The sequence below is a fragment of the Plodia interpunctella genome, chromosome 7 (assembly GCF_027563975.2).
Source record: "Plodia interpunctella isolate USDA-ARS_2022_Savannah chromosome 7, ilPloInte3.2, whole genome shotgun sequence".
NCBI classification, from domain to species: domain Eukaryota; kingdom Metazoa; phylum Arthropoda; class Insecta; order Lepidoptera; family Pyralidae; genus Plodia; species Plodia interpunctella.
This window is the reverse complement of record NC_071300.1, coordinates 8,792,896-8,818,238: the sequence shown is the minus strand read 5'-3', so window position 1 is coordinate 8,818,238 and position 25,343 is coordinate 8,792,896. Positions and strand designations below refer to the sequence as shown.

The 25,343-nt window shown below is 35.1% G+C and overlaps 2 protein-coding genes across 6 annotated transcripts in view; both read right to left on the bottom strand.

The window, feature by feature from the left end:
* Window positions 1–634: 634 nt before the first annotated feature.
* On the bottom strand, window positions 635–11,833 carry Usp1 (Ubiquitin specific protease 1). 2 transcript variants are annotated; one of them, XM_053747332.1, is made up of 10 exons: window positions 11,701–11,833; window positions 11,283–11,552; window positions 10,412–10,589; window positions 9,644–9,851; window positions 8,160–8,310; window positions 7,281–7,395; window positions 6,661–6,839; window positions 6,084–6,247; window positions 4,089–4,291; window positions 635–3,631 (listed from the first exon to the last, which is right to left on the bottom strand). In XM_053747332.1, the coding sequence occupies exons 2-10, from the start codon at window positions 11,539–11,541 to the stop codon at window positions 3,247–3,249; spliced, it is 1,842 nt and encodes a 613-aa protein (XP_053603307.1). In that variant the 5' UTR covers window positions 11,542–11,552; window positions 11,701–11,833; the 3' UTR covers window positions 635–3,246. The 2 variants fall into 2 exon arrangements, with proteins under 2 accessions (XP_053603307.1, XP_053603306.1); XM_053747331.1 differs by having other exon boundaries at window positions 11,671–11,820.
* Window positions 11,834–20,155: 8,322 nt separating this feature from the next.
* The window catches only part of LOC128671386 (tachykinin-like peptides receptor 99D), a 91,157-nt gene continuing 85,969 nt past the window's right edge, over window positions 20,156–25,343 (bottom strand). For 2 of the 4 annotated variants that reach the window (XM_053747823.2, XM_053747824.2), the window contains 3 exons: window positions 23,632–23,771; window positions 22,140–22,227; window positions 20,156–21,822 (listed from right to left, as the gene is read on the bottom strand). In XM_053747823.2, the coding sequence (XP_053603798.1) occupies window positions 21,798–21,822; window positions 22,140–22,227; window positions 23,632–23,771 (253 nt within the window). In that variant the 3' untranslated portion in view covers window positions 20,156–21,797. Of the gene's footprint in view, window positions 21,823–22,106; window positions 22,228–23,631; window positions 23,772–25,343 lie in introns of all 4 variants that reach the window. The other 2 variants (XM_064436073.1, XM_064436074.1) reach the window with 2 other exon arrangements.

Genomic DNA, 25,343 nt, shown 5'->3' with positions numbered 1-25,343 from the left:
TTGAAAGTTTTAAAATTTGGCGCCTTTTTTAAAGTTATTGTTTAGCTGATTCCCGGATTTGTCTATATAAAATTGTAGCAAGCACAAAACAATAGTTTATATTTTTTTGGCCAGTTTTTTTAAAAAGACAAATCTTTAGAAATAATATTTTAAGAGCTGTCGAAATTTAATACCATGACATGCGGCCACCACGCGCCGCAGTTCGCCATTAATTGCGTTTGGAGCCGCCAAAATTTAACGCCAAATTTTGACGACATGGCGAACTGTTACAGATAGTATCCCTTTGGCGGTTCAATGTATATTGCTAGATTTTCCTTGCGGTTAAAAAAAGCTCACATACAAACTATGCAATGTACGTTCATTTACGTCGATATCTAACGGAGAGATAGTGTGGAGGGGAACCAATAACAAACCAGCAAACGGGAGATTCGAACTTGACATGTTGATTCTATCATATCACAATCACAGATTATATAATACTAGATACTTTACTATTGAGTTGAGACACGATACTATATTGATATAATTTTAGCAGAATTGAGATTATCGTGTGGTGTAAAAGTGGTTCTAATATGCCAGTTGAAGATTAATTCACTAATAAATAATAAGAGTTTAAATGTCAATAAAATTCAAGTTAATTGAACTTATTTTATTATCCAAATCCAATTTACAATTAATAAAATGAATAACATTTGTCTGATAATCATTATTAACATAAAATTTCGTATTATCTACTGACAAGAATTTTACCTTTTTCAAAGGTTTTGGAATGGCATCCGCAACAAAATATTTATAACAAAAGGACAAGAAATTATGAAAAAAAATATTGTGACAAAAGAAATTCAGATGAATTTTTAATACTTATAGATGCGATGTTAATTATTACAGAAAATAATTATCTCTTTATGACGAAGAATCATAACTCTATGAAATTAAAGTTTGATGAAAGGAAATCTAATTCAAACCAAAAAAATAGCATTCCACTGTGATTCCACTTGTAGATTTTCAATAAATCTAGTATAATAAAAAATATTAATTATAATAGTACCACTTTAATAAAAATGCGTTATACTTTGCAAGCATAGCTGGAGTACAAGTACTTTTCGAGAATAATTTTCTAATACTCATTTATTAAAGTGTTACTACTACTGTAGAGCATTTAGTACCCAAATATTTGTAGGTAAATTAATGCTCGTCATTTTTTCCAAATCCAGATATACCCGTGACATAAAAAAGTAATGAATATAACAATAATACAAAATAAATAATTATGAAAGTCCTGTCTGCCATGTAGAAAAATAGTTTTCATTTTTCACAGCAATTCTTAACCAATAATAAATTCTTAGCTGCGTAACAATGTAAAGAAAAAAAGAGCAGTCATTTTCCGCAAGCAATATCGTTGTTAACTCGTAGTTTACATATAATAATAAAATCTACTTGTCTGTGCGTTGAAGACTAGCAAAAATAATGTGCCAATGACAAGTGACGAATTGCATTTTTGTTTTAACTTAGTAACTATCAACTTAGCAGGCATAATTGCACTTCTATTTAGCTGCCACAAGGAATTAATGATCGCTTATTTTGATATATTCCATCACTGTATTCCATTTTCAACAACCAACTCAAATAATGATATCATGTATGATATAGGAAACGGGAAAATGTACTTATTGTCGTTTTGATTTTAATATAGCGAGAATTGTGACATTGACTTGAATTTTCTTCCGTAGTGCGGAAAAAGGCGCAGCGTGATTTGAAATGTATTCCAAATATTACAAAGAATCTATATTCGAAAGTGCTAATTGCAGATAAAAATAAGTTCTTCAAGTAGACAAACAGACATTGTATATATATTTAGGCCAATACTTAATTTATTTACGCCAAGAACTCTATAAATACATTTCTTCTATATAGTAATCTCACACAGATAACATTTTAATTTCAAATATACATTAGTATACACTGGAAGGTAGGTCCGAACTATTTAATAAATGTATTTGAGTCCGTATTGTCAGATGTAACGTGAATCTTATAAATAAAAGTGGAATAATAATTTCATATAGCAAATTTTCACTTTCATTTATAATTTTCACAGAATGTAACAAGTGAAAATATGATGAATGCTTTATATACTTTACAATATATTTGATCGATTTCTATACACTAAATTTTATATATACTTTAGCTACATAGTATCACGTCAGGCCGACACATATTATTAGTTTGTGCCTACTCCCTAAACTTGTCTTTTAAGCATCTAAAATAATAACAACAAAAACGGTATACTATTTTTAGTCAAGTCTCAAATAATACTGTCTTGACTGGGACAGAATACGGCCGGCTAACACCGCGCAGAAAGTATGGTTCTCAATATCATGTGCTAAATTCCTATTTAGGGTCCACACCACGAAAGAAGTACCTGGACGCGGCGCTACAGTCGCTATCAACAACAACGTGGGCGATCTGGTATTGATAGGTCCACAATATGCCGCGGTATTTCTTTCAGGGTGCAAACTCTGCGTCCGATTTGCTTACCTTAGGCAAAGTATGGATGTACATTGCATTTTAAAAATGGATTATGTTATGTATGCTCAAAGAAGGTAGAAGGATAAAGGAAGAATAATACAGGGATACTTGTAAAACACCAACTACCTACCTCTAAGGGCTAGATAGCTAAAATTATAAATAAATAAAAAATGTTTGTATTATAAGAATTTGTTAGATTTGTTTTCATATAATAATAGTGTTGTTCATACAATAATAAATGATTTACGGACACATTCAATTTTAACAAATCAATGTGTATCGTGGACTAAAGTCCACTAAATATCATTATGTCATTAATTTTAGTGGCTATAATAGGTTTTCTGATTTATATTTTAGTGATCATTTTAAAAAAGCCGTTGACCTTTTTTAACATTTATTAAAAAAAAACCTATACATATGAATTCCAAAGCTGAATAATAACGGCTGAATCTTTCGATTTCTGTGCCATTATTGGTGTTTTAAAAATAAATATTAGAATGAAATTGTTGAAAAAGTTTGAACATAATGTTACCATCCCCATCCCATTATGCTAAGTATCTGCAAATCGGACACCGCAGCTAACATGTTCACATCTATGTAATTTCGAATCGTCATCTTTCACTTCAACACTGCACATAAACCAAAAGTTCACTATTCGATGTCACATGGGCAACAACTGAACGCACTGCACCGACTGCAAACAAGGAGACCGGGTTTTCACTAGCCAACTTCGTTCTTGACGTAGAAGAGCAGATAGGGCGTGGCGGCGGAGGGCTGCGCCTGCGCCGCGAGCAGGTCGCGGAACTCGTGGTCGGGCACGCGCTGCACGAGCTCGTCGTCGCACGCCAGCCAGCCCTCCGCCGCCGGCTGCGTGCAGCACTCGCGCGCCTGGCAGCCGGAGGGTGCGCGCGCTCGGCTGAACAGCGACCGCATGAAGCTGGAGCTGCTGTTGGTGGTGGTGGTGGTGGTGCTCGTGGTGGTGGCATCTCCGCTTCCCTCTCGCTCGCACTTGCCCTCAGCGTGTGTGCAATCTCTGGCGTACGCCACATAATGCCCGCCCGTCAGTGACTGACCCAAGTGCATTATCACTGCCCAAAGGATGTACCTGGAATATTTGGGTATTTCATTTAATTCATTTTGAATTTGTTCTGATAACGGATTAAAATTCGAAACTATTTAACTTAAAATAATGTACCTATATCGCAATGCATAAGAGTGGTCGGCCAATCGATAAATGAGACAGCAATATATGTACCTTGCATCAATTGAGATTATTAGCTATTACCAGTCTTTCTGTTCAGCTTCATGTTTGGCACAGAGCACACAAAAACAAAACATATTCAGCAGCCGATCTTGGTTCCCACAGTCGAACAACGAACCCCAACGCTAAACCTGCATAGGGCAATCGAGGAGGACTAACATGATAAGATAGTTTGAGGAGGGGAGATTCTCTCTTGCTTAGGATAATATAGACAGATTGTACCTGTTGAACGAAGTAGGGTTTCGTAATCTCCATTAAAATCTGAGAACTAGGCAAAATGACACACACACACAAAATATACCTATGCGTGGGCTGCACGTCCGGCGGGCGCTTGGCGCAGAGTTCGCAGAAGCACGGCATGTTGAGCGGCGTGGGCAGATGTTTGGTGATCTTCTCCATGCCGCCGCTGAAGCGCTTGAGCTGCAGCACCAGCAGCCGCGGCAGCCGCGAGTACGCCACGCTGCGCCGCGCCTCGTTGTAGCGGAGGCAGCGCTCGCACCAGTACTGGTTACAATGGCGAAACTTTAAACTTGGCTGTACAAGATCCCATTGATCTTTGGCATAACGATTTTGGCATACAACATTTTGGCAATTTAATGACATAAATAACTTTTAGGTTAGATTAGTTATAGTTCAAATTGTTATGCGTAAACCATTATGCGTAAGAACGTTATGCTTAGAAATTATTATGCCATAGTAAAAGTATGCCATGTTAAATTATGACAAAATTGTATGCAAAAAATAGGCCCATGTCATATAAAAAAAAAACTTTATTTCAAATAACTAAGACTCATAACTAGATACAAAACATTAAATAAATTAAGTAGATATAAAGCAGTCGGTTGGGGGTTGTAAAAAGAAACATATGATGAGGGACAAAATATTAGGTCCTTACATATGAAATTGTCATTTTGTTGTACTGGTCACTTTAATCACAATTTGGTTAGGAATTCTAAATTCAAATTTAAACATATATTTGTGTTTCGTTAACTGTCATTCATTTGTTTTTTTCTTCTGATTTTTCTGTTTGCGTCACTCACAAAATGGAAAACTTGAAATATCGCGTTATTTACGACTACGAGTTCCACCGTGGCACCAGTGCTGCGGAAATGGCTTGAAGGGTTAATGATGTGTATGGCGGTAGTGTCGCAAAAGAAAACACAGTGCGTTTTTGGTTCCATAACGTTTTTGTTCTGGAAATTTCGACCTACAGAACAAGCCCCGTGGACGGCCGGAGACCCTAGTTGATAATGAAGAATTGAAGACTATTGTGGAAGCGGATCCATCGCAAATCACGTCCCAGTTAGCTTCAGGCTTCGGTGTTAGTGATAAAACTATTTTAATCCACTTGAAGCAAATTGGGAAGATTAAGAAACTTGAAAGGTGGGTACCTCACGAATTGAGTGAAACCGGCAAACGCGTGTCGACTGCTGCGTTACATTACTTAACCGGCACAATAATGAAGGGTTTTTAAAACAAATCATTACCTGTGATGAAAAGTGGATTCTTTACGATAATCGGAAACGCTCATCGCAATGGCTGGACCCTGGCCAGCCAGCCAAATCCTGCCCCAAACGAAAATTGACGCAAAAAAGTTACTTGTAAGCGTTTGGTGGACTAGTACCGGTGTCGTTCATTACAGTTTTCTCAAATCTGGCCAGACGATTACGGCAGACGTCTATTGTCAGCAATTGCAAACTGATGGAAAAGCTAGCTGCTAAACAACCGAGGCTGGTCAATCTCTCCACGCCACTGCTGCTTCACGACAACGCTACACCACACACTGCACAACAGACGGCTACCAAATTAGAGGATCTTCAATTGGAATGTCTAAGACATCCACCGTACTCCCCGGACCTTCTATTTTTTTCGAAATTTGTATAACTTCTTCCAAGGGAAAAATTTAAACTCCGATAGGGCAGTCCAAACCACCAAAGATTTTATTGATTCCCTTCCGAATGGTTTTTTTTTAGTAAAGGGATCAATGAACTACCTATGAGATGGCAAAAGTGCATAGATAATAATGGTTCTTACTTTGATTAAATAAATATATTATATTAAAAAATATTCGACTTTTTCTTCCTCCTATACCAAACGCTAATTTCATATGTAAGGACCTAATATATTAGCGTTGTCCCGCTTCATTTTGTGTATTTCTAATATGCATTTCTCTTTCTACTATGAACAAAACGAGGATTTGACGAAACCTATAAGCCTATAGGGAAAGCTATATCGTGAATCTTGTTGAATTGAATAAATGAATTATAAATTGTTCAGATAATATAACTAATGATACCTTATTTTGGTCCCTAAGGTACTCGCTAGACAGACAAGCGGCCCTGAAAGGCTCATCGTCCGTAGTATCTTCTTCTCCGACAGGGACGCACAGTTCACAAAGCGCTTCGGCCTTCTCCGTAACCGTCTCACATTCTAGGCACATCGTGCGGACTACCATTGTTCCTGAAAAAATGATGTTTTATTAATTTTCTTGCGTCTGAATAAGTAAATGTGTAATTTTATTTACTTATTTAACAACTAGCTTTTGCCGGCGGCTTCGTTAGCGAAATTTGCCACGGGAACATTTTCCGGGATGAAAGGTACCCTATGTCCTTCTCCATATTTCAAACTACATGTATGCAAAATTTCAAGAACATTGCTTGAGTAGATAGAGCTTGAAGAGGTAACAAATAAATTTACATTAATATTTATAACATTAGTCAGGATGAGGATTTATGATTTAAGAGACAGACAGAAACGTTTCGCTTATTTCAAATGAAACTTCTTCAAACAGACCATGAGAGTCGTTAAGTGCTGAAAAGAATGGGAGACAAACATTTAACCTAAAAAGTGATGACGTGTCGACGTCGACGTACCCTCAAAGTCGTCAGCCACGAAGTCCCAGCCCGGGCGCGCCCTCTCGCCGCCGCAGCCCGCGCCGGCCGGCGGCCGCTTGTCCTTCACCTCTTTGCGCTTCTTCCACGACTTGCGGAGGTTGCCGAGGGTGGGTTTGCCCCCGTCGCCGTCGAGGCTTGGTTGGCGATCTATTCCATTGCTAAGGAGAAAGATGTACGACAAGTTTTTGTACTAAAATATCATTTTGCCAAATAAAATCTTGTCCGTGCAGTAAACCGTGTATGTATACTATGTGTACATAATAATGCCATTGAAAATTGGTTGGCGAATAAATAATATGAACACGAACAATATAGAAAATTTCAATTCTGTAATCACAGCCGAATCATCAAAATTACTTTATTATTGGAAGTGTATTCCAGCTTCTGTAAATAAATTTATGTCGATTTCACTCCTTAGGAGCTTATGTTCAGATTACATTTTTTTACTACTAAAGCGGTTAACACGTAGATCGAGCAGAATCGAGACAAATAATTGTTTGAGCGGCGCATTTGCACCGGTTCGTAAGATAGAACATAGATAAATAAAGTCTAATTTAAGGTAATGGGTTAAAAAGTAATCTACAAAGACTGAATATTACCTGTCTCCATTTTCGTGTATCTGTTTGTTGGCGCGCGAGGCGAGCGCTCTGCAAGTTTCCCTGATGTTGTCCAGTATACACACAAGCAGCTCGTGGGCGTCTTGTTGCCGATTGCCTGGATAATAAGATAAATCTCACTCATATGTCAGTAATCTCACAAATGTATACTATTATTATAAAGAGGTAAGCGTTTGTGAGTTTGTATGTTTGAGGCGGGTGGGTAATCTTCGAACCGATTTCAAAAATTATTTCACCATTTAAAAGGTACATTATTCAAGATTGCTATAGGATTTTTTTTTCAACATTCCTACGGGAGCGAAGCCCCGGGCAACATCTAGTGAGATTATAAAGGCGAATGTTTGTGAATATGTTTATTTTGTTTCTTCTTTGGGTGGATTAATTTCAACTTAATTTTGAGGTAGCTGATACCTTGGATTAACAGGTACTTTTTATCCAGAAAGTACGTGATTTCCGTAGGATTTTGTCAAAAGTCTGACAGTCAATGGCGCTACTGCGGCAGCAACAAATATAACATAAATTGAAAGCAAAAATTATAACACATTGGCCGAGGAAATTTGTAATAAAGTCTGTCAAGTAAATGAAGAAATTAAATGAGGGTGCTGTTTCCTTTTGGCTGGCAACACTGTTAATCAACCATTCTATACGGTATCGCAGTGGTAAAAATAATTTAATTCGTCTGAAATCCGTGTTCTTCACTTTCTTGACGGATTGTATGTGTTGTTGTATCTTCAAAGTGGAATTAGCAACTCTTGTGCAGCAAGGAAGGCGTCAGTTGCAAACGGTTCATCTAGTTTGATGTTTCATGTAGCTTGAAGCTTCTCATTTCTAGATTATATTTTACCTTAGTACTAGACATACCTTCAAAAGTGGAATTAACATCTCTGAGCGCTGCAAGGAAGGCGTCAGCGGCAAACGGTTCCGGGCTGGCATCCGCTGATCCGCTGTTGAGACATTTAGTCTCAGCTGCTCGCAGATTGAAGTATGTTTCATGTAGCTTCTCTGTTGCTATCTGATGACAAATTGTTATTACTATTAGTATTATTTTGCTATAAAAGAGAGCCATGCTATGCTACACTGAAAGTGTAGTCTATCTGCCAAATTCAGGGTATTTTTTTATTTTTTGTTGATCTTTGGCTAAATTTCAATTAAGTCCAATAGTTACAAACATACAAAAAATAATAATATCAATCAAATCCATACTATTATTTTTTATTATAAAGATTAGATTTTATTTTAATATTATTTATTATAAAGACTGAACTGAAAACTGAAAGCTTTTAAAATCAGTGTATTGCTCCTAGAGTAATAACATCACTGAGTTGTGGCGTGTTTAGATTACTGCAGCACACACACCCATAATAACTTTTTATACTTACCCACTTTTTTTTTTAAATTTTAATTTTTTTGGTTGTTATGTGTGTGTCTGTAGTTTTTTGAATAAACATATTTCTATTCTTTCTACTCTATAAAGACAGACAGTTTTTCTGTGCTACAGCTAGTAGATTTATAAATGCAAATATTGTATTCAATCATACGTGCATTAATGAGCTGAGATGAACTTTGGTATGTGGGTAAAAATGGCTATTTATAAATTAATGTATTTTTCACTAAATGTTAAGGTCATTTGCAGAGTATTGATTGGCTGTAAATATGAAACTTAACAGTACTACCTGTGACCTAACACATACTGAAATTAATATGTAAATAATATTTTTGTCACTTTTTCGACATACTACCAGGCGTTTGTGAACGAAATTCCAACATTTAAAAGACTATCTTAACATTTTAATGTATAAAATACTTATGCAATTTTTTATTTTTAAAATAACAAAAGACAAATGCATAATTTTGAAATATGAACCAGAGAAATGTCTTAACAGACAGGGGCATAAAATACGATAATATTAGATAACCTATTTTTTTAATATAAATTATCATTCGACAACTTGTATGCATTATCTGATGAGATAAAAATAGCTATGAGTAACATCAAAAAAATATTATATGGAAAATTGGAGGCCTATCGTGAGATTATTTTATGATTCAGACATCGTTGATATCACCAAGTATTCATTTTAATCAATACAATAATACTTTGAATAGGTGTTTATCATAACAAGGTGGAAAAATGTGTGAAAGAACATTATCTAATTACAGCACATATAACATCATTGAAATCGAGAAGAATATAATACATTTTAAGAATTTCAAGAGACACAACCTAGGCAGCAGCCGGGCGGGTGTAAAATAACAACTGAATCTTTACAATTTTAAGGTTTTACTACTTTTAAGCTAACTCTAGGCTTCACACACAGAAGAGTGAGAGTTGGAGCTCAGCTCACCTGTATTTTACTCTTTCCCGCACCAGTATCGGACTGCCCCAAGGACAGCAGGTCCTTGCTGCTCCAGGAGCGGGCGCCGGAGGCGGCGAGCCCGGCGGCGCTGCGCCCCAGCGAGGAGCTCTTCTGCCGGATGCTGCCCAGCTTCTGCTCCACGCTCGCCAGGTCCGACACCAGGTGGTGTAGGTTGTGGAGGAAGCGGGGGGCGAATCTGGAATTGTGTTAAGCATGGAACATTATTACTAACATTTATGTCATAAGTAATAATCAAAAGAGATATTCTCTTTCATATTTATTGAAACACAAGTAGTAAATGCAATATTTATGTAAATAAATTCTGTAAAAGTCCTTCAGGATGTCTGTAAATATTTTTATAGGTTTTGCCAGAGCTACACCACCTCACATAGGATCCTACAATTAACACCTACTCATTGCCAAATTTCTAATTTTGGTGGTTCCATCATTGTGACAATGATGGAACCACCATTTAGCAAAATACAACAAATATATACTATATAATTTCAAACATATAATGCATATTTAATAATGCTATTTAAGTATAGGTACAACAGAGAGGCAAAAGTCTGTGCAAACTCAAGGAGAGAATGTAGGAAACAGGTGTAGCAGTTTGTAGCTTTTTATGAAATCACTATGTAATATATTTTAACATAAAAAAGAGCCTGTGAGTGTTTAATTTCTGAATATTGATTAAATTTGAACCTTGACCTAAGATGTTAAAAGCAAAATAAAAACCTGAGATTAGAAACTTACCTTAAAGTATAGAGCACACTGTTAAGAAAGCAAGTGTTTCCTAGATTGGAGAGGGTCGCAATGGGGGTCTTCTTCTGCATGCTCCCCGCATACTGACTGTCTGGTGGGTGGTGGCCATTCAACATGGCAGTGCCGGCTGGCAGGTCAGCTATTATTAATTCTGAGTCAAGAATTTTTCCTAAAACATATTTATTTGTAAGTACTTAGTATAAGGTTGTACAATACCTAAGCAAAATGTAGTACTTATTGGATTTTTTATGGAACTTTAAGGGGATAAAATATTGGATTTTTTTTTCTTCTAAATTTTTGACAAAGCCTCAGTGCACTTTGTGTGACTATGTCAGCCTCATGGGGGATCTCTAATATAAAATTATCTAGCTTTCATAATGCTTGTCTACAAGATATAAATGGATAGATATAAAACATTGGATGTCAGTCAGTTTTTGGCCGGCTCCAAACTATTGTCAAATTCAGACATTGTGTAATCTGTATGAGTGTTTTTGTATGTTGAATTCGTCAAAGTTCAGGGAACTGGTCCACAATAGTGTAGAGCTGGCATTACACAATACCTACAAAACACAACTTTGAATGTTAAGTGTGTCTCTTTCTATTAACAATAATGTAAGAAAAGGCATAGATTTAAACTACATTTCATGCTAATGACATAATAAATTTTTATCTTCAAATACACTCAAGTCCAGTCATAAAGGTATAGTTGTCTCATGGATATAGATAATATAGAATATTTTGAGTTTTATACATGAGAACTATCGTTATGATTTACATAACGATGTTCTAAAGAGTTCTCAGGTAAGGTTAACCAGTTTTCATTACCATTTTTAAAATTATATATAAGCATTTATAACCATACCTGATTGTGTAGTTGACACAGCAAGAGGCTTTAGTCTTTTAGCTGCACTTAATGTGTTATTGTAAGTTCCGTTCAAAGGCCTTTTAAGGGGCTTATTTTCTTTATTATTACTAATAGAGAGCTTCAAAGGTGTTGGAATTTCTTTCAGGTCCTCGGTTTTTCGCTTCCTGTTACTCAGTATAGCATTATTCCTGTTTAGTGACAGAGATCTAGGTTTTTCTATTCCCTTCTTCGTTTCCGGTACAGAATTAACTGGCATCTTCAGAATACCTGTGAATTGAAGGTATATATAGGAAGGAAACATGAATTACGGGGCTACTTAGTAACTTTCCCAAGATATGTCAAGGATAACAGCGAATATATGAATATGTGCTGTCGGCTTACTTACGGGAAAGTCTTCATTAGCGTGTTGACTTACATTATATGGTAAGGCAATTATTTCACACGGAATATTATAAGAACAAACTAAAATTTGGGGAGAGATAACCGCGAACAAACTCTTTCGAAGCAGTCGGCCATATTGAATTATTTGATTGATGTCGCTCCATTCCATTCCGACATTACGTCAGATGGCCAGAAAATATTCGGATTTTCTTAGTCTTATTCCAAATTTCATAACACTTTTTCTCTGAAAAATTTTAAATAATTATTTTAAATATACAGTGTAAAAATAATAATTTATATAAATTTATACATATATTTAAAACATTAAGCAATAAGTAAACTAAATATATATGTTTACTGAAAAGCGCCATCTCTTGTTCAGCGGTGGGAATCATTTAGCGGTAGTGACAACTTTAGCGACATCTAGTAGCAAAGTGTTTTTTGGTTTTTATCAACACATTAATTTTTTTATCAACAATAGATGACGCTACGTAAAAAATGTTTTCAGTGGTAAAGAAATTACATGTAACTTTGACAACCAGACGGATCGACGGACATGATGAACGGGAAAATCATATTAGTTGTAACAGATAATTATGAAGGAATAAATATAAAAAACACCGGAATTCTGTCTTAACTTTTTTATTTCTTGAAATAAGACCGACTTCAAACTGATACTAATTTGTGCATTAATTTATATTCTTTCATTTCATCACAGAACGTTTTCCCGTCGGTTACGTCGGTTGTTTTTTTTTTATGATATCTATACTATCTATCACACTTAACACAATGAAAAGTAAAAAGTTATAAACTCTAAAAGATTCTTTCATATTAATGTATTAATAGTTTTATTAGGACGTCGTTTAGGCCTTTCAGCGACTTTTGTTTCACCTCCTCTACATTGTCAAAACTCATCGCAGAAGAATAATAAGTGCTAAGTCTCAAAAATGGGGTCTGATAGTAGAGAGGTGGGTTACTAGGTATAATTAGTTTGGCGATTATGGTCAAAAATTGCTTTCCATGTTGGATGCTGTGGACCGGTGCGTTGGCATGATAAAATAACAATTCGTCTGTCCGCCTCAACAATTCTTCTAATGTGTAAATCACAAAATAATGTGCCAATTCGCAAAAATTTAAAAGACAAAGCCTCTATAGAGAGTTACATTGAGCCTAGTCAAGCCTTTTCAACAAGGGAATCTTTAATTAGAATCTGTTAGAGAATCCAATTGAATTGTCCAATTAATCGAAGCTTTAGGATTGTAAGTTAAATATTTATTTACGTGACAGTCACCCACTGTGGCCGGAACCCTGGAGGAATAATTCGAATGCAAATTACCAAGGCGCCATTTTGTCGTAACGTCAATATTGGCGGGAAACGAGCTATTGCAACAAAGTGAAGTGATGAAAATACGAAGATAAAGTTTCTTAAAAATGTTATAGCAGTACCTACAGTAGGAAAGTATAGGTATATATGTATTATACTTTTGTTTTCTGAACAAAGTTGTTGAATCTTTTTTCTTTTATGCTTGGTTTTGAGGCAGATTTCACTGTTATTTAGACAATTTATCACCGAAGGTTTATTTAGACCTCGTGCGAAGCCGTGCCGTAGTAGTCGCTAGTAAATGATTCGTGTCTCAAACCCTACTCGGACAAATAATTTCCATACAAGTCCAAGGATATGGATGCAAAATTCCATCCGAAATGTTTAATGTTAGTATTTGACAGATTGTGACATCAAAATCGGTTCGGAATACACTAGTAAGATTGTAAGTGAGTAAGGTATAAAATTTACAAGCATTAAAATAGGTAACAATTATGAAGTTTCCATTTTCAGCACCCCATCGTCCGTGAACAATGACACTTGAAGTCTGCGAACAGTCCGACTCTTCAATTACGAATTCATTTCAATATAACGGTGTGATTAAAAATGGACCGGCAAATAAGCCGTCTTCCTTTATTTTTTGGGCCTTTGAACTGTTTCAGTATAAATTAAAGTGTGTAGCTGCTGTTATAATGTAAATTTAAAAAGTTTAATACTTACCTACTTAAGTAGGGATTCAGTATCACGTCTTTATCCTTCACGGGGTCGACAGAGCCGCTAAACACGAAGACGACGTTTAGCTGGATCTTTGATGAATGAGATTCTGAATTAGCGATAGGTTTTTAGCTTACCGCATTACATATACTACATTGATAGAATTTTATCTGTGCGACAGGAAAATCACCTGGTACATTAGTAAGTGTGTTTTTCTTTCTCTCTCAGTTACGTATGGAAGCAAGTGTGCTTTAATAAAATTAAAATACCTAGAACGCAGTCTAACCTCCCTTTCAGCCTGTAGTTTTGCTGCATGAAAAATGATTTTTCATGCAATCACAAATAATAATAACGTGCGTGCCTTGACTGAGTGCCTTGACGTGGAGGCTTACGGGGAGGGGATAGGAGGATAGCTTAACTCTGGAGCTACCAAAACCTGACCATCAAGATAATCCCAAACTTAATAAAATAAGTTCCAAACTTAATCTAATGCCAGCTTCCACACTATCGTGGAAAAGTTCGCCGAAGTCTGACTGCATAAATTGCTGGTTTTTCATTGCGTTAAATATAAACACTCATACGAACTAAGCAATGTTCACTCTATCGTGTCGGCGTTCGACGTTAGTGATAAGTCTACGGAGGTCCTTATGACGGAGATAATGGTGAGCTTATAGACACCAAGTCTCAACTTCATCAAAAAATTGGTAAAATGTTCAGAATTAAATAACTACATAAGTAGGTACTTATTAAAATTATTTTCCAGAGAAATTTCTCGAGGGAGAATGCATTAAATATTACCAATATCGTATTTTCCAAGATACGTGCATTGTGTACAGGTACTGTAATGCGAAGCAGGCACGTTGCAAATTCAATTCCCGTCCTCATTCGATTGGGAAAACATGAGTTATTCGCCATTTAACAGGAAACTTAATACTGCAATGTGGTTTTCGAAGAATATTTCCTTGTAAGATAATAAGGAAGACGCTTATTATGCTTAGATTATAGAAATTAGGTACACATAATGATATGCACAAGTTTAGGTAGATCCGCAAACTAAAATACCTACCTCTTGAAAGGTCCTAGTTGAAGTAGGCAGGTAGTTAGAAGTAGGTAGGAATTTATGGACGAAAACAGCTTTTTAATGTATTAATGGGACTTTATTTTATCTGAGAGATCACATCAGATTCTCGGCTGTGACTGTGATGTCCTAATAGTGTTGGATTATACAAGTATCAGTGTGCGTAAAATGTACATTTGTGAGTTTGGCGACAGTGGTTCCCATATGAATTATCAAGCTATGGCCTTTCCACCTGTGTTTATTATTCCGTGATCAGAAGTCATCCAAATTCCGCTAATATAATAGAAAAATTCTAGTTTGGATTGAGGATGTTGTTACTCAGTCACGCTAAATCCAATAAGTAATGGGCAAAAATCAAAAGCCGCTTAACGGATCATCTCATCTTGTGCTTGGCTTGCGATCCATTAACATCAGTCAGGACCCAAGCCAAATTTCCAGTGTAAAACCTATTTTACAAGTTTTTATGTAATTTACATTATTTGTAAGTATGTTCGGATGGAGACTTGCAGCAAAATTTTTGAGCAGATATTATACAATCGGCTGCCTATCTGATATGTCAACTCTCTTTGGGAATGCTGTAGTAACCTTTTAGTCGTATAGGCGTATATGGAATGGTCTTATTTTCGGTCGGAAACCAACAAGGACTGAATTAATTAAATCCATAGTAGTCAACAAGTTTAAATCCTCATTAGGGCAGCCAAATTTTATGGTACCATGGTCCCACTTGTATCTAACCTAAATTCTAATAACTAAGGCCGAAGATCGTGCGAAGTGGAGGAAAAAGTAGAAAGGACTCTGGGCCCCAACTCGGCTACGTCAACGGCGGCGGAAAAATCAGTATAACGCTGTTCAGACGAGAGAAAGAATCTTAATTAACTTGTTCGCTAGAAGCCACGACAATTGCCGTTCCTATTCAGTGGAATTTTCACTTTTTCTATTACCCTCTTTTTGATCACTTTAGAAAGTTTTCCAATCTTCTGAACAACACCTTTCACTTATCTCACGTCCGGCCGTTACTAGTGGCGTAGTTTACACATTCATCGCCAATGGGCTATTTATTTGTGACGCCCCTTTCGGCACCAGATAATAAGAGATCACCGCTGCCCTGGAACAACTACTGTACATTGCATTACAGGAGCATAATACGTCTTTCAAGAAGTCGTAGACTTGTATTTTGAAGGTTTCGATGTCGTTTAGGACGCCGATGGAAGTTGATTCCACAGTATACTTGTATTACACACCATAGATTTCAGGGAAACCATAGGGACCAATAAAAAGCAGCCCCTAGAATTTACTGCCCCGATCTCCAACCTACACAGTTTGCTAGTAAGTTCGCTCCTAACCTTAACTCCATTTAACAGGCTGTCATAAAAGTTGTAAACGTGAGGAATTTTGTTTTAGGGCTGTTTACCTGGGCTTTGCTAATCTCAAAATCAATTTATTTACTAAGAGACATAATTATATATATGAAAGAATTAGTCAATTGTGCTCCGGACAGTTAGGTGCAAAGAGTGGTGTGCGGCCGCGCTGGCATTTAAAATTGTCAAATTACAACAAAGACAAGAATTTGTTTTACTATAAGACTTGCAAATAATTAATCTGTACTGTGGTAATGTCAATTTTATGTACCTAATAAATTATTTTTTTATAACATGGTCTGTTTAATTCACTCATGAAATAAAAAGGTATGTGTAGACAATACCGTGTAGAATATGCTTAATAACGGCAGCATGTTCTTTGCGATTGTATTAACAATCTTAATTCGAAGATCGTAATCTGTAGTTAAGTAGGTATATAAAATTCAGGCATAGGTATAATTAATGATTAAGAAGCTTTCCTTAATCTGTATAAACTCCACGGATTTTGTACCAACAATAAACGTTATAAAAATATCAATACAAAAATTAAATTTGAAAAGTATATATATATATATATATATATATATATATATATATATATATATTATCCAGGAAAACGCTTCATCAATATGTCATTCAATTGACTGGTAGATAAAGCCTAGGTTTTAAGTCAGCTGTATAATTATAGCCGTATAATATTTTTTTTGTAATAAAGTTACATTCATATTTACAAAAGATCGCATTGTTAATTTATCAGGTCTGTTTCAGCTAGATCGGTCTTCGTTTTAATGTGATAAATCACTATCACTACATAATTGTTTGTCTGTCTGTTCGCGCGATAATCTCAAAAACTACCGGGCGGATTTATAGAGTTTTCACCTGTATACCCATGATACATCGTGTATAATACTCCTGAGGTAAGTATAGGTAATTTGATATGTTTTGACCGGGTGAAGTAGCTAGTTGTGAAATAAAATATTGGTACTGAATATTGTAATATAAGTTTATATCACACTATTTATAATTTTAAACCCCGTCTATAAAAAATCATCTTCTCACTACAAAAACTTAAGTATCAAAAATAATATATTTATGCAGCTGCGTCTGGAAGGAACGCGATGGAGCCGATAAACTCAGAAACTTTTATCTAAAATCGAGCAGATTTTCCTGAGGGTTTCCTTAGTGATTTATGAGAAAGGTAAGGTATATAAATCCAGTAGCATAGCCACGGGTAAAATGAAAGAATAAGAGACATGATATCTCAGTCTCTGTTTATTATAAAACAAAGTACTCTGTCGCGTCTGTTTGTGATAAACTGGAAACTACTCTAGGGATTTTCATGCGGTTTTCACCAATAGATAGCGTGATTTCCGAGGAAGGTGTAGGTTTATAATTTATTACATTTTTATCCGACCGAAGCCGGGACGGGCCGCTAGTCTCAGTTAAAGTGTAAACCACACCAAAGTGTATAGCCCACAAAGTGTCAACATTCTCACGTGTACACATGTCAGTAACACAATGTTTTTTCTATTTTTTTTTATGTAAAGATAAGCGTATCCGATTTTATGTGCTACAATATCAATAGGTCCTTATACGTTTGTGATTTTACAGCGACTGTGATCAACTCAGGGAGAAATGTTGTTAACTATTAGCTGCCACGGCTGTGTCCTTTGGTAGTTACGTCATCCAATAGAGGAAATGGACTGGTCCTATTGAGGGCGGAACCACACGTTACAACCAACTACAAACCACTTTTACTAACTTCTTGTTCTTTCCATGTCGATGGCAAATCAACGCTCTAATTGGGTGCTAACTAAATATATTCTTGCCAGAACCAGTTGCCATCGAGTTAGCCCGAGTACAGTGTTTGGACACTCAAGAGTGGCGCGAGGAGATGAGCCATCAACTAACTTTTATTATTTGTATTTTTAATAAATGAATTTGCAAAATTTTAGAAGTGTAAAAAAAAACTTTTATGTGCTAGATTACATAAGTTACTTGATGGCTCATCCCCTCACTACATGAAAAAAAAAATGCGTAATTAAAGTTCTTTAAAAGTATTACATTTAATATGTATTAACATTAAAATATGTCTTGCATGCTTGCATGACTGATTAACGTCTTCTAAGGAGCAGGAGGAGGGACAGTTTGGGCAATCAAATAAAAAATACTAATCATAATAATATATTGCAAACTAGCGGCCCGTCCCGGCTTCGCTCAGGTGAAAATATAATAAATTATACACTTAGGTGTACCTTCCTGAGGAATCACGCTAGCTATTGGTGAAAACCGCATGAAAATCCGTGGGGTAGTTTCAGTTTATCGCAGACAGACGCGACAGAGGACATTGCTTTATAATATGTAAGGATATGTATCGTCCTTTCGTTTTATCAGTCAGAGAAGTAGTTTCTTGTTAGAAAAAATATACTTGTTACAAACAAGTTTCGTGAAAGGTACTTATTTGAAATAGGGGATCCGATTGTTAAAGTTACGTGAAACTTTTATAAGTACGGTTAAATTTGAGTTATTTCTTTTGTACAATCAATGTTTTTTCATCATGTTTTTTTATGATGAAGTCTTGTAACTAACTAGGTAAATTGTTTAGGTAAGTGTGTTTTATTTTTCTAAAACAATATCATTGTTTTTTGACAACAAAATGTATCATTAATAAAGAGATCCAGAGAGGTAAAAAATTCTAGGTTATATATATATATATATATATATATATATATATATATATATATATAATATATATATATATATATATATATATATATATATATATATCTATCCCAAGTGATGGTAAGTGGTCACATCAGCTTATGGATGCAGGGGACTGGTAGATCATCACGGGGGTGTAACACGCACGTTGCCTACTGTTTATGCTATAGGATCTTCTGCCACAGTAGCCTGTAATTACACACCCAGCGCTGTTTGGCGGCAGAAATAGGTGAGAATTAAGTACCCATTCAGAGGACCTTTGTACCAAGGTCAACCTACGTAAAGTCGTTAGTCGTAAATAAGGGTAATTTTCAACCCTGACCTGAGCTTGAGGAAGCCAAAGGCAGGTGAATTATTTATTGTATTGCTATACTTTTTGTTTACACGAACATTTTTCTTTCAGCCTATATTTGTGCCCTACACATGGGCAAAGGCCTCCACCACACGGAAGGTTACAAGTATTAATTATAATGAAGCACTTACCTTCATAATCACTTGGTTACAGAATATTACAATACTTCTTTATTGCTACGAGAGCTCGTAGACTCGTAGACGCTCTACGACAGAACTCGTAGTAATCCCGTAGCTACATTCCCGTAGTTACATTGGTTCTTGTATCCTCTGTGCTAATTTTAACTGTAATATATAAGTGTATAGAGCATAATTCAGCTTGGCATAAAAATACTAGTGTTTTACTAATGGATTTTTTATTAGCAATAACATATACGACTATCTTAAAGTATAAAATAGCACAATTCGTTGTAAAGTTTAATCTATGAGCTTTAATTAGAGTTTTGTATAAAATTTTTGAAATAAAGTTTTAGGTAAGAATTGTTTATACCAAAGGTTTTATTTAAATTAGCAAACTCATCAACCTTGTTTTGTACACACATGTTATGCAAGAAAATTCGAGAAAAATAGAAACTCACCTCTTTTTCTGGTCATTTGTTTATACCAAAGGTTTGTTAACAACAAAGGTCTTACAAGAAATAAATAGATAAAGCATATCTAAAATTAAAAACTCGTTGTGCTTATTTATCAAATATATATATATATATATATATATATATATATTTATATTATATATATGTATATATATATATATATTTATATTATATATATGTATATATATATATATATATTTATATTATATATATATGTATATATATATATATATATATATATATATTTAATCTTCTTCGTAGATTTTTTACACTATAATTCAGTAGAAATTAATAATTTCTATGGCATAAATCAAGGTATGGTAATAAAAACACAAATGTATTTTGTACAGTTTTATTTTTACCTTTTCACATATATTTATTTTCTATAATTTCATCGAATGCCACTTAGTTCAACATTAAAAAACATTTCATTTTAATACATATCCTAACTATATATACACTTTATATGTCAAGGAAATACCTAATTGGGTTTTATTTACATAATAAAATAGTATAAGTAAATTAATAGTGATAATAAAATGAGTAAGATTAAATATTTTTTTATGAAAAATACAAATTAGGGAAATTAATTAGTATGTTTGAGCTTCGCTCGTATAAACGTTACGAAAATATATAAAAAATATATTCGGTGAAATGCTGTGTCGATTCAGTGGTGTCATATCAAAACGATGACTGAACATAGAGAGAGATGGAAGAACTCCACCGACCAGTCGTTTTTAATCTTATATGTTAAATTAAAAGTGTAATGCTAATAATTGAGTATTACGTATATAAATTTAGTATCAATAATCTGAATTTAGCGAAAACTAAAAGATTTTTGATCAAAAGATTATTAAAATAGTATAACGTAAACACTGAATCAGGATAAATGCTTTTAAGTAGACATTATTGAACAATAATGATATATTTGTTATATAATAAATAGGTTACTGTACAAATTTTCTTTAAATATATTTTTTATGAAGTAGCGCTTGTCAAAAAATTACGGAGAAACCATAATTTTCCCTTTATCAACAAACCTCAAATTTGATATTGTTTGTATTCAAGTAGAAAAATGGATCCGAAAACTCGGAAAATGTACGATAAAATGTAATGATAATATTTCTCAAAATCATCATGCCAAGCAAAGTTGCAATATACGAAGTTTTATTGAAATTTTAGTTACCTACTTATAATGATATTTTGTCATAGTTTAGTAAAGATACCTGTCACTTAGATATTTACAAATTACTTGCAATTGTTACACCTATTTAGCTATCATTTTCTTTCTATAATAATATTTCCATACACATTCATATGTGAAAGCATGTTTGGATTTTTTTCCTTCTTTCACGGCAAAACGGATCATTTGATTGAAGATTAGTAATTTTGGCCATTGAGATAGTTGGAGAACTGAAGAATGACTATTTCTTGCCGTGCGCGAAGCCGTGGCCAGAAGCTAGTCTTGTAATATATACTTTATATTAGACATTTACACAATAAGCTCATGAAGCTGCACTAAACTATTATCTAACTTATGTAAACTTACACAAAAACAAATAATGTCGTTAATAATTAATGTAAGAGGAACTGAATCATTCGAAAGTTCTGATGGTTTGGTCCTCTTGGCGAACTGGTTTTTTAACTTAGTCTTTATCTAAACCCTGATGATGAATCATTCTTTACACTCCTTAAAATACATGTAATACCAATGATGACAAGCGCAATTGCTTAAAAGTAACTTAAATTATCGGTTAGAAAACTTTAGGACGTGGCAAATTTTGAAACAAAGAATTTACACATTGGTCAGTTGTTCGCCAATGAGCTCACGCGTACAGGTCTTGCGGGGTGGGAGGGACGCGCGGGGTGCGGGACGCGCGTCATATCCACGTGCGCTCAACTCCAGTGTGTACGTCATTCGCTCCGCATTCGTTGTGCGAAGCGGACGTCCCACGCCGCTGTCAGGCGGTGCTCATCATCGTACTATTGTACGTGCTATGCATCGAGATTCGGATCGTGCCTGTCGAGAATAAAATCTACGTTAATTCATTCGCAATAGCTCAAGCCAACTAGCATGCGACTCCTGCCTTATTTTGGAGCGTATCACTATTAAGCATAAAGGCTTCGCTGCTTCATCTAGAAGACAGCTTAGATACAAGCAAAGGAAGAAGAGGGATAGGACACAGGTTACAGACATTTCTAAACAATCCACTACCAGAGAGACGAGCCTAGCTACAATTGTTCTAAGCCAGCCCAAAGTGCCACGAATATTTGTTCCATATAAAACTGTAAAATTTGAATTACCAATATAATTTTTAAAGCCACGTCATCACCTACTTGTGAATTTTATTTGCATGCAGCAAATGGGGGGACCCCGGTGGCTTTTTGATGAATTTTGTTGTTTTGGTTGTCACCTTGAATATACCTATGAAGAAGAATAAGAAAATAGTCTCATCTATGATTTTGTACAAATTTTCGAGTCACAATTTGAGGTGTTTAAATGACAACTGAAAATGTAAGGTGTGCAACAGAAAAATGTAGGGAAGAAACCTATAGGAAAGATGCACTGGCATGAAGGCCGACATTTGGGGAGAAGTTAGATGAGGAATGAATACTTTCTTATAAGGGCGTACTTTTGTAAGGATAATTGAAACGTCAGAATTAATTACTCCTCAGATCCAGCGCATTCGTTCAAAATCAATAGATTAGGAAAATTAAATTGCTCTAATATTTTAATTTTCAGAAGAATGAACTTAAATTTTGTTTTGAAATATTTAAAATAAACGGTCGAAATAGGTAGAGCGAAATTCGTTACATTAGTCATAAAAGTTCTCCTGTAAATTGTATTATTTTCTCCGTTTCTTGTAGTTTCATTGCATCATGGCTCTATCTCTTTCGATCAAAGTTGTGTACAATCAAAACGCGTCCTACTAAATGACAGAGACGACATGTAAAGCAATGTTGCAAGTATATCAAGTAGTGTCCGACCGAAGGTCGATATTTGACCAGAAAATAAACTTTGGCAATAAAAACCCTACTTAAAATTGTTTGTTCTGTATTCATCGTGTTCCGAATTCGACGTACTCCAGTCTCGTTGTAATTCAGATTACAAATGAAAGTCAAAATGTAAATAAAACATATTTAAATACTACGATTTGTCGTTTGTCACAATCCGAGGAGACCTCTGAGCTTGGGAGCAACGGCCCATTTAGTCCTTCGGTAGCTAACGGCATAGGGTTTGAAGCAGAAGTTAAAATCCGGCCGAAGGTGGCCGAAGTCGATCTTCGGTCCGACACTAATTCATGCTATTCTCTAACAAAACAATAATTTTTAATTGAAGATTTTTTTGTTTAATCACTGAAAAGACAGAGAGTATATTAGATGCGTCTTCGAAAAACTGTTCACAAGTAGTAACTAACATTACAAAAATTGACAATTTTCTATGCGGGAAATTTGCTGGCAATTTTTTTAATGATAAAAAATTAAAATTACTCAGATAAAGAAATAATTAAAATAGTTACTTTTATTTATTCGATTTCATTTTGTGGGATGACAGCATGCTCTCCATTTAAATTTGCACACCCGTGTACGGCGAAACATGTAGGATTAAGCTTTCCTTTTAACACCACATTGTAAAAAAATGTAAACTCATGTTTTTGCAAATAAATAATCTTTGTCTTTGTGTGTAGCACAAGGTATTTTTATCCAATACAAGTTGGCGAAAACTATTTGGAGATGGTACCTAAAATAAAGTAGATAATATCGATAATGTTACAGAATAGCACGACAAAATAGTGACTACTTTACCTAACTAAGGCTGTGTACTCACTAGTTCCATTCTTCCTACTGGGTGAAATCGAGCGAACGGATCTGTCGAGACGGTCAGGCCCAAATGGTCTGTGTCTGGTCAGTCCACCTCCCCCGAAGGCGCCACAACACCAAAAGAATTGCTTGAATCCACGCCTGAATCTGTTGAAACCATAAATTCAATGTATACTAGCAAGACCTGCTTCGCACTGTTTAATACTCTGATTTATATAAAATGTCTAAACAACAGTGAAAATTGCATTTCAAATCCGTTTCGTTAAAAGAAAGCTTATATTTTTGAAACTAATAATGAGATGAAAAACTTCTGGAATCGAGCTTAATTGAATTGATTCAGCCGAACTGGTATGGTTTCGGTAATTCAGTGATTAAGAACACTGTCCCGGATTGACAGAGTCGCGGGTTTAATTCCCGCTCGAATATAGAATTTTTCCATCACATTATTACTTTCAAAAATAAGTTAAAAAGCATGTGTGAAATATAACAAATTCATTCAAAAAAGAAAGCTTATAAACAGACAGACGCCGCGAGTATGTAGTGATGATATGTCAACAATAACGGAAAGTAACATTGGCATTTTGCAACCACATTTTTGTATGAAATTTGCCATGAAACTGATTACAAAAACGGAATCGACTTGTAAATGACAATTTCGTAAGAGATTGGTATTTTATAGTCGTATCCAAAGGTGCATAAATTATATTAACAGGACTTAGCACTAATATCATTACATATACGACTAATAAGGTCGTTGAAATGTCACAAAAAGTTCGTGCTAAGTCCAGTTAAGATAATTTATGTTGTTATAAGTTCAAAGCGCGAAGGTTTGAAAAACACTGTCGTGTCTTTTATTCAAGAAGCTTTCAGCTTTATCTTCTTCTTAATATGAATTTCCATACATTTTTTTTATGTAGCAATCGAGGTCCCACTGCTGGGCAAAAGCCTCTTTTCTGTTTCCAATTACTTCTATCCCTCGCTAGTTGTTGCTATCCATTTTCGATGACCGTCAGTTCGTCAGACCATCGAATCTTCGGCTTGTGTTGGAATCTTTTGCTTTTCAAGTAGTCACTGAATAAAATGTAATTATTTTCATCTGTTTTACAAATAAAGTAGAACGAGGTCGTGGTAAAATACGAATATTAATAGTTATGGTTTAACAAGAAAACCTAAATAGAAATCTTATTCAGTGTAAAAATACAATGTCAACTTGACATTTCCAGAGGGTGTTTGTTCATTTAATTACAAAAAAGTGAAAGGTCTTTTGGAACAACAAGAGTGTTTTTATTAAATCAACTATGTTTTACCCGCAACTTCGCCCGCGGTTTTTCATGCGTCCGCTCATAACTATTATCGTCAATAACTTGGGTTCTAAGCAACGTATCGCGATTAAATCTATACCAGATTTTGAGTTAGACCATCCGCTATGCAATTGTGAAAACCACATCAAATCTCATCCAGTAATTTTATACGTTTAGCGCGAACAAACATAGCCCACTTACAGATATGTATAGATTTAAGTATAATGTTGCCGCGAATAGGCTTAATTTACTAGATGACTTGCAGTCTAAGCAAACTTTGGAATCACCTTCGATTATACGTTCCGGCTTTTTTATTGCTTGTAATGGATTTTGCTACGACTTTTGAACTACTAAACGTTATTTCAATTTTATACGTCGGTTTTATTAAGGACTTGATTATAAAGACAATTAACCTACT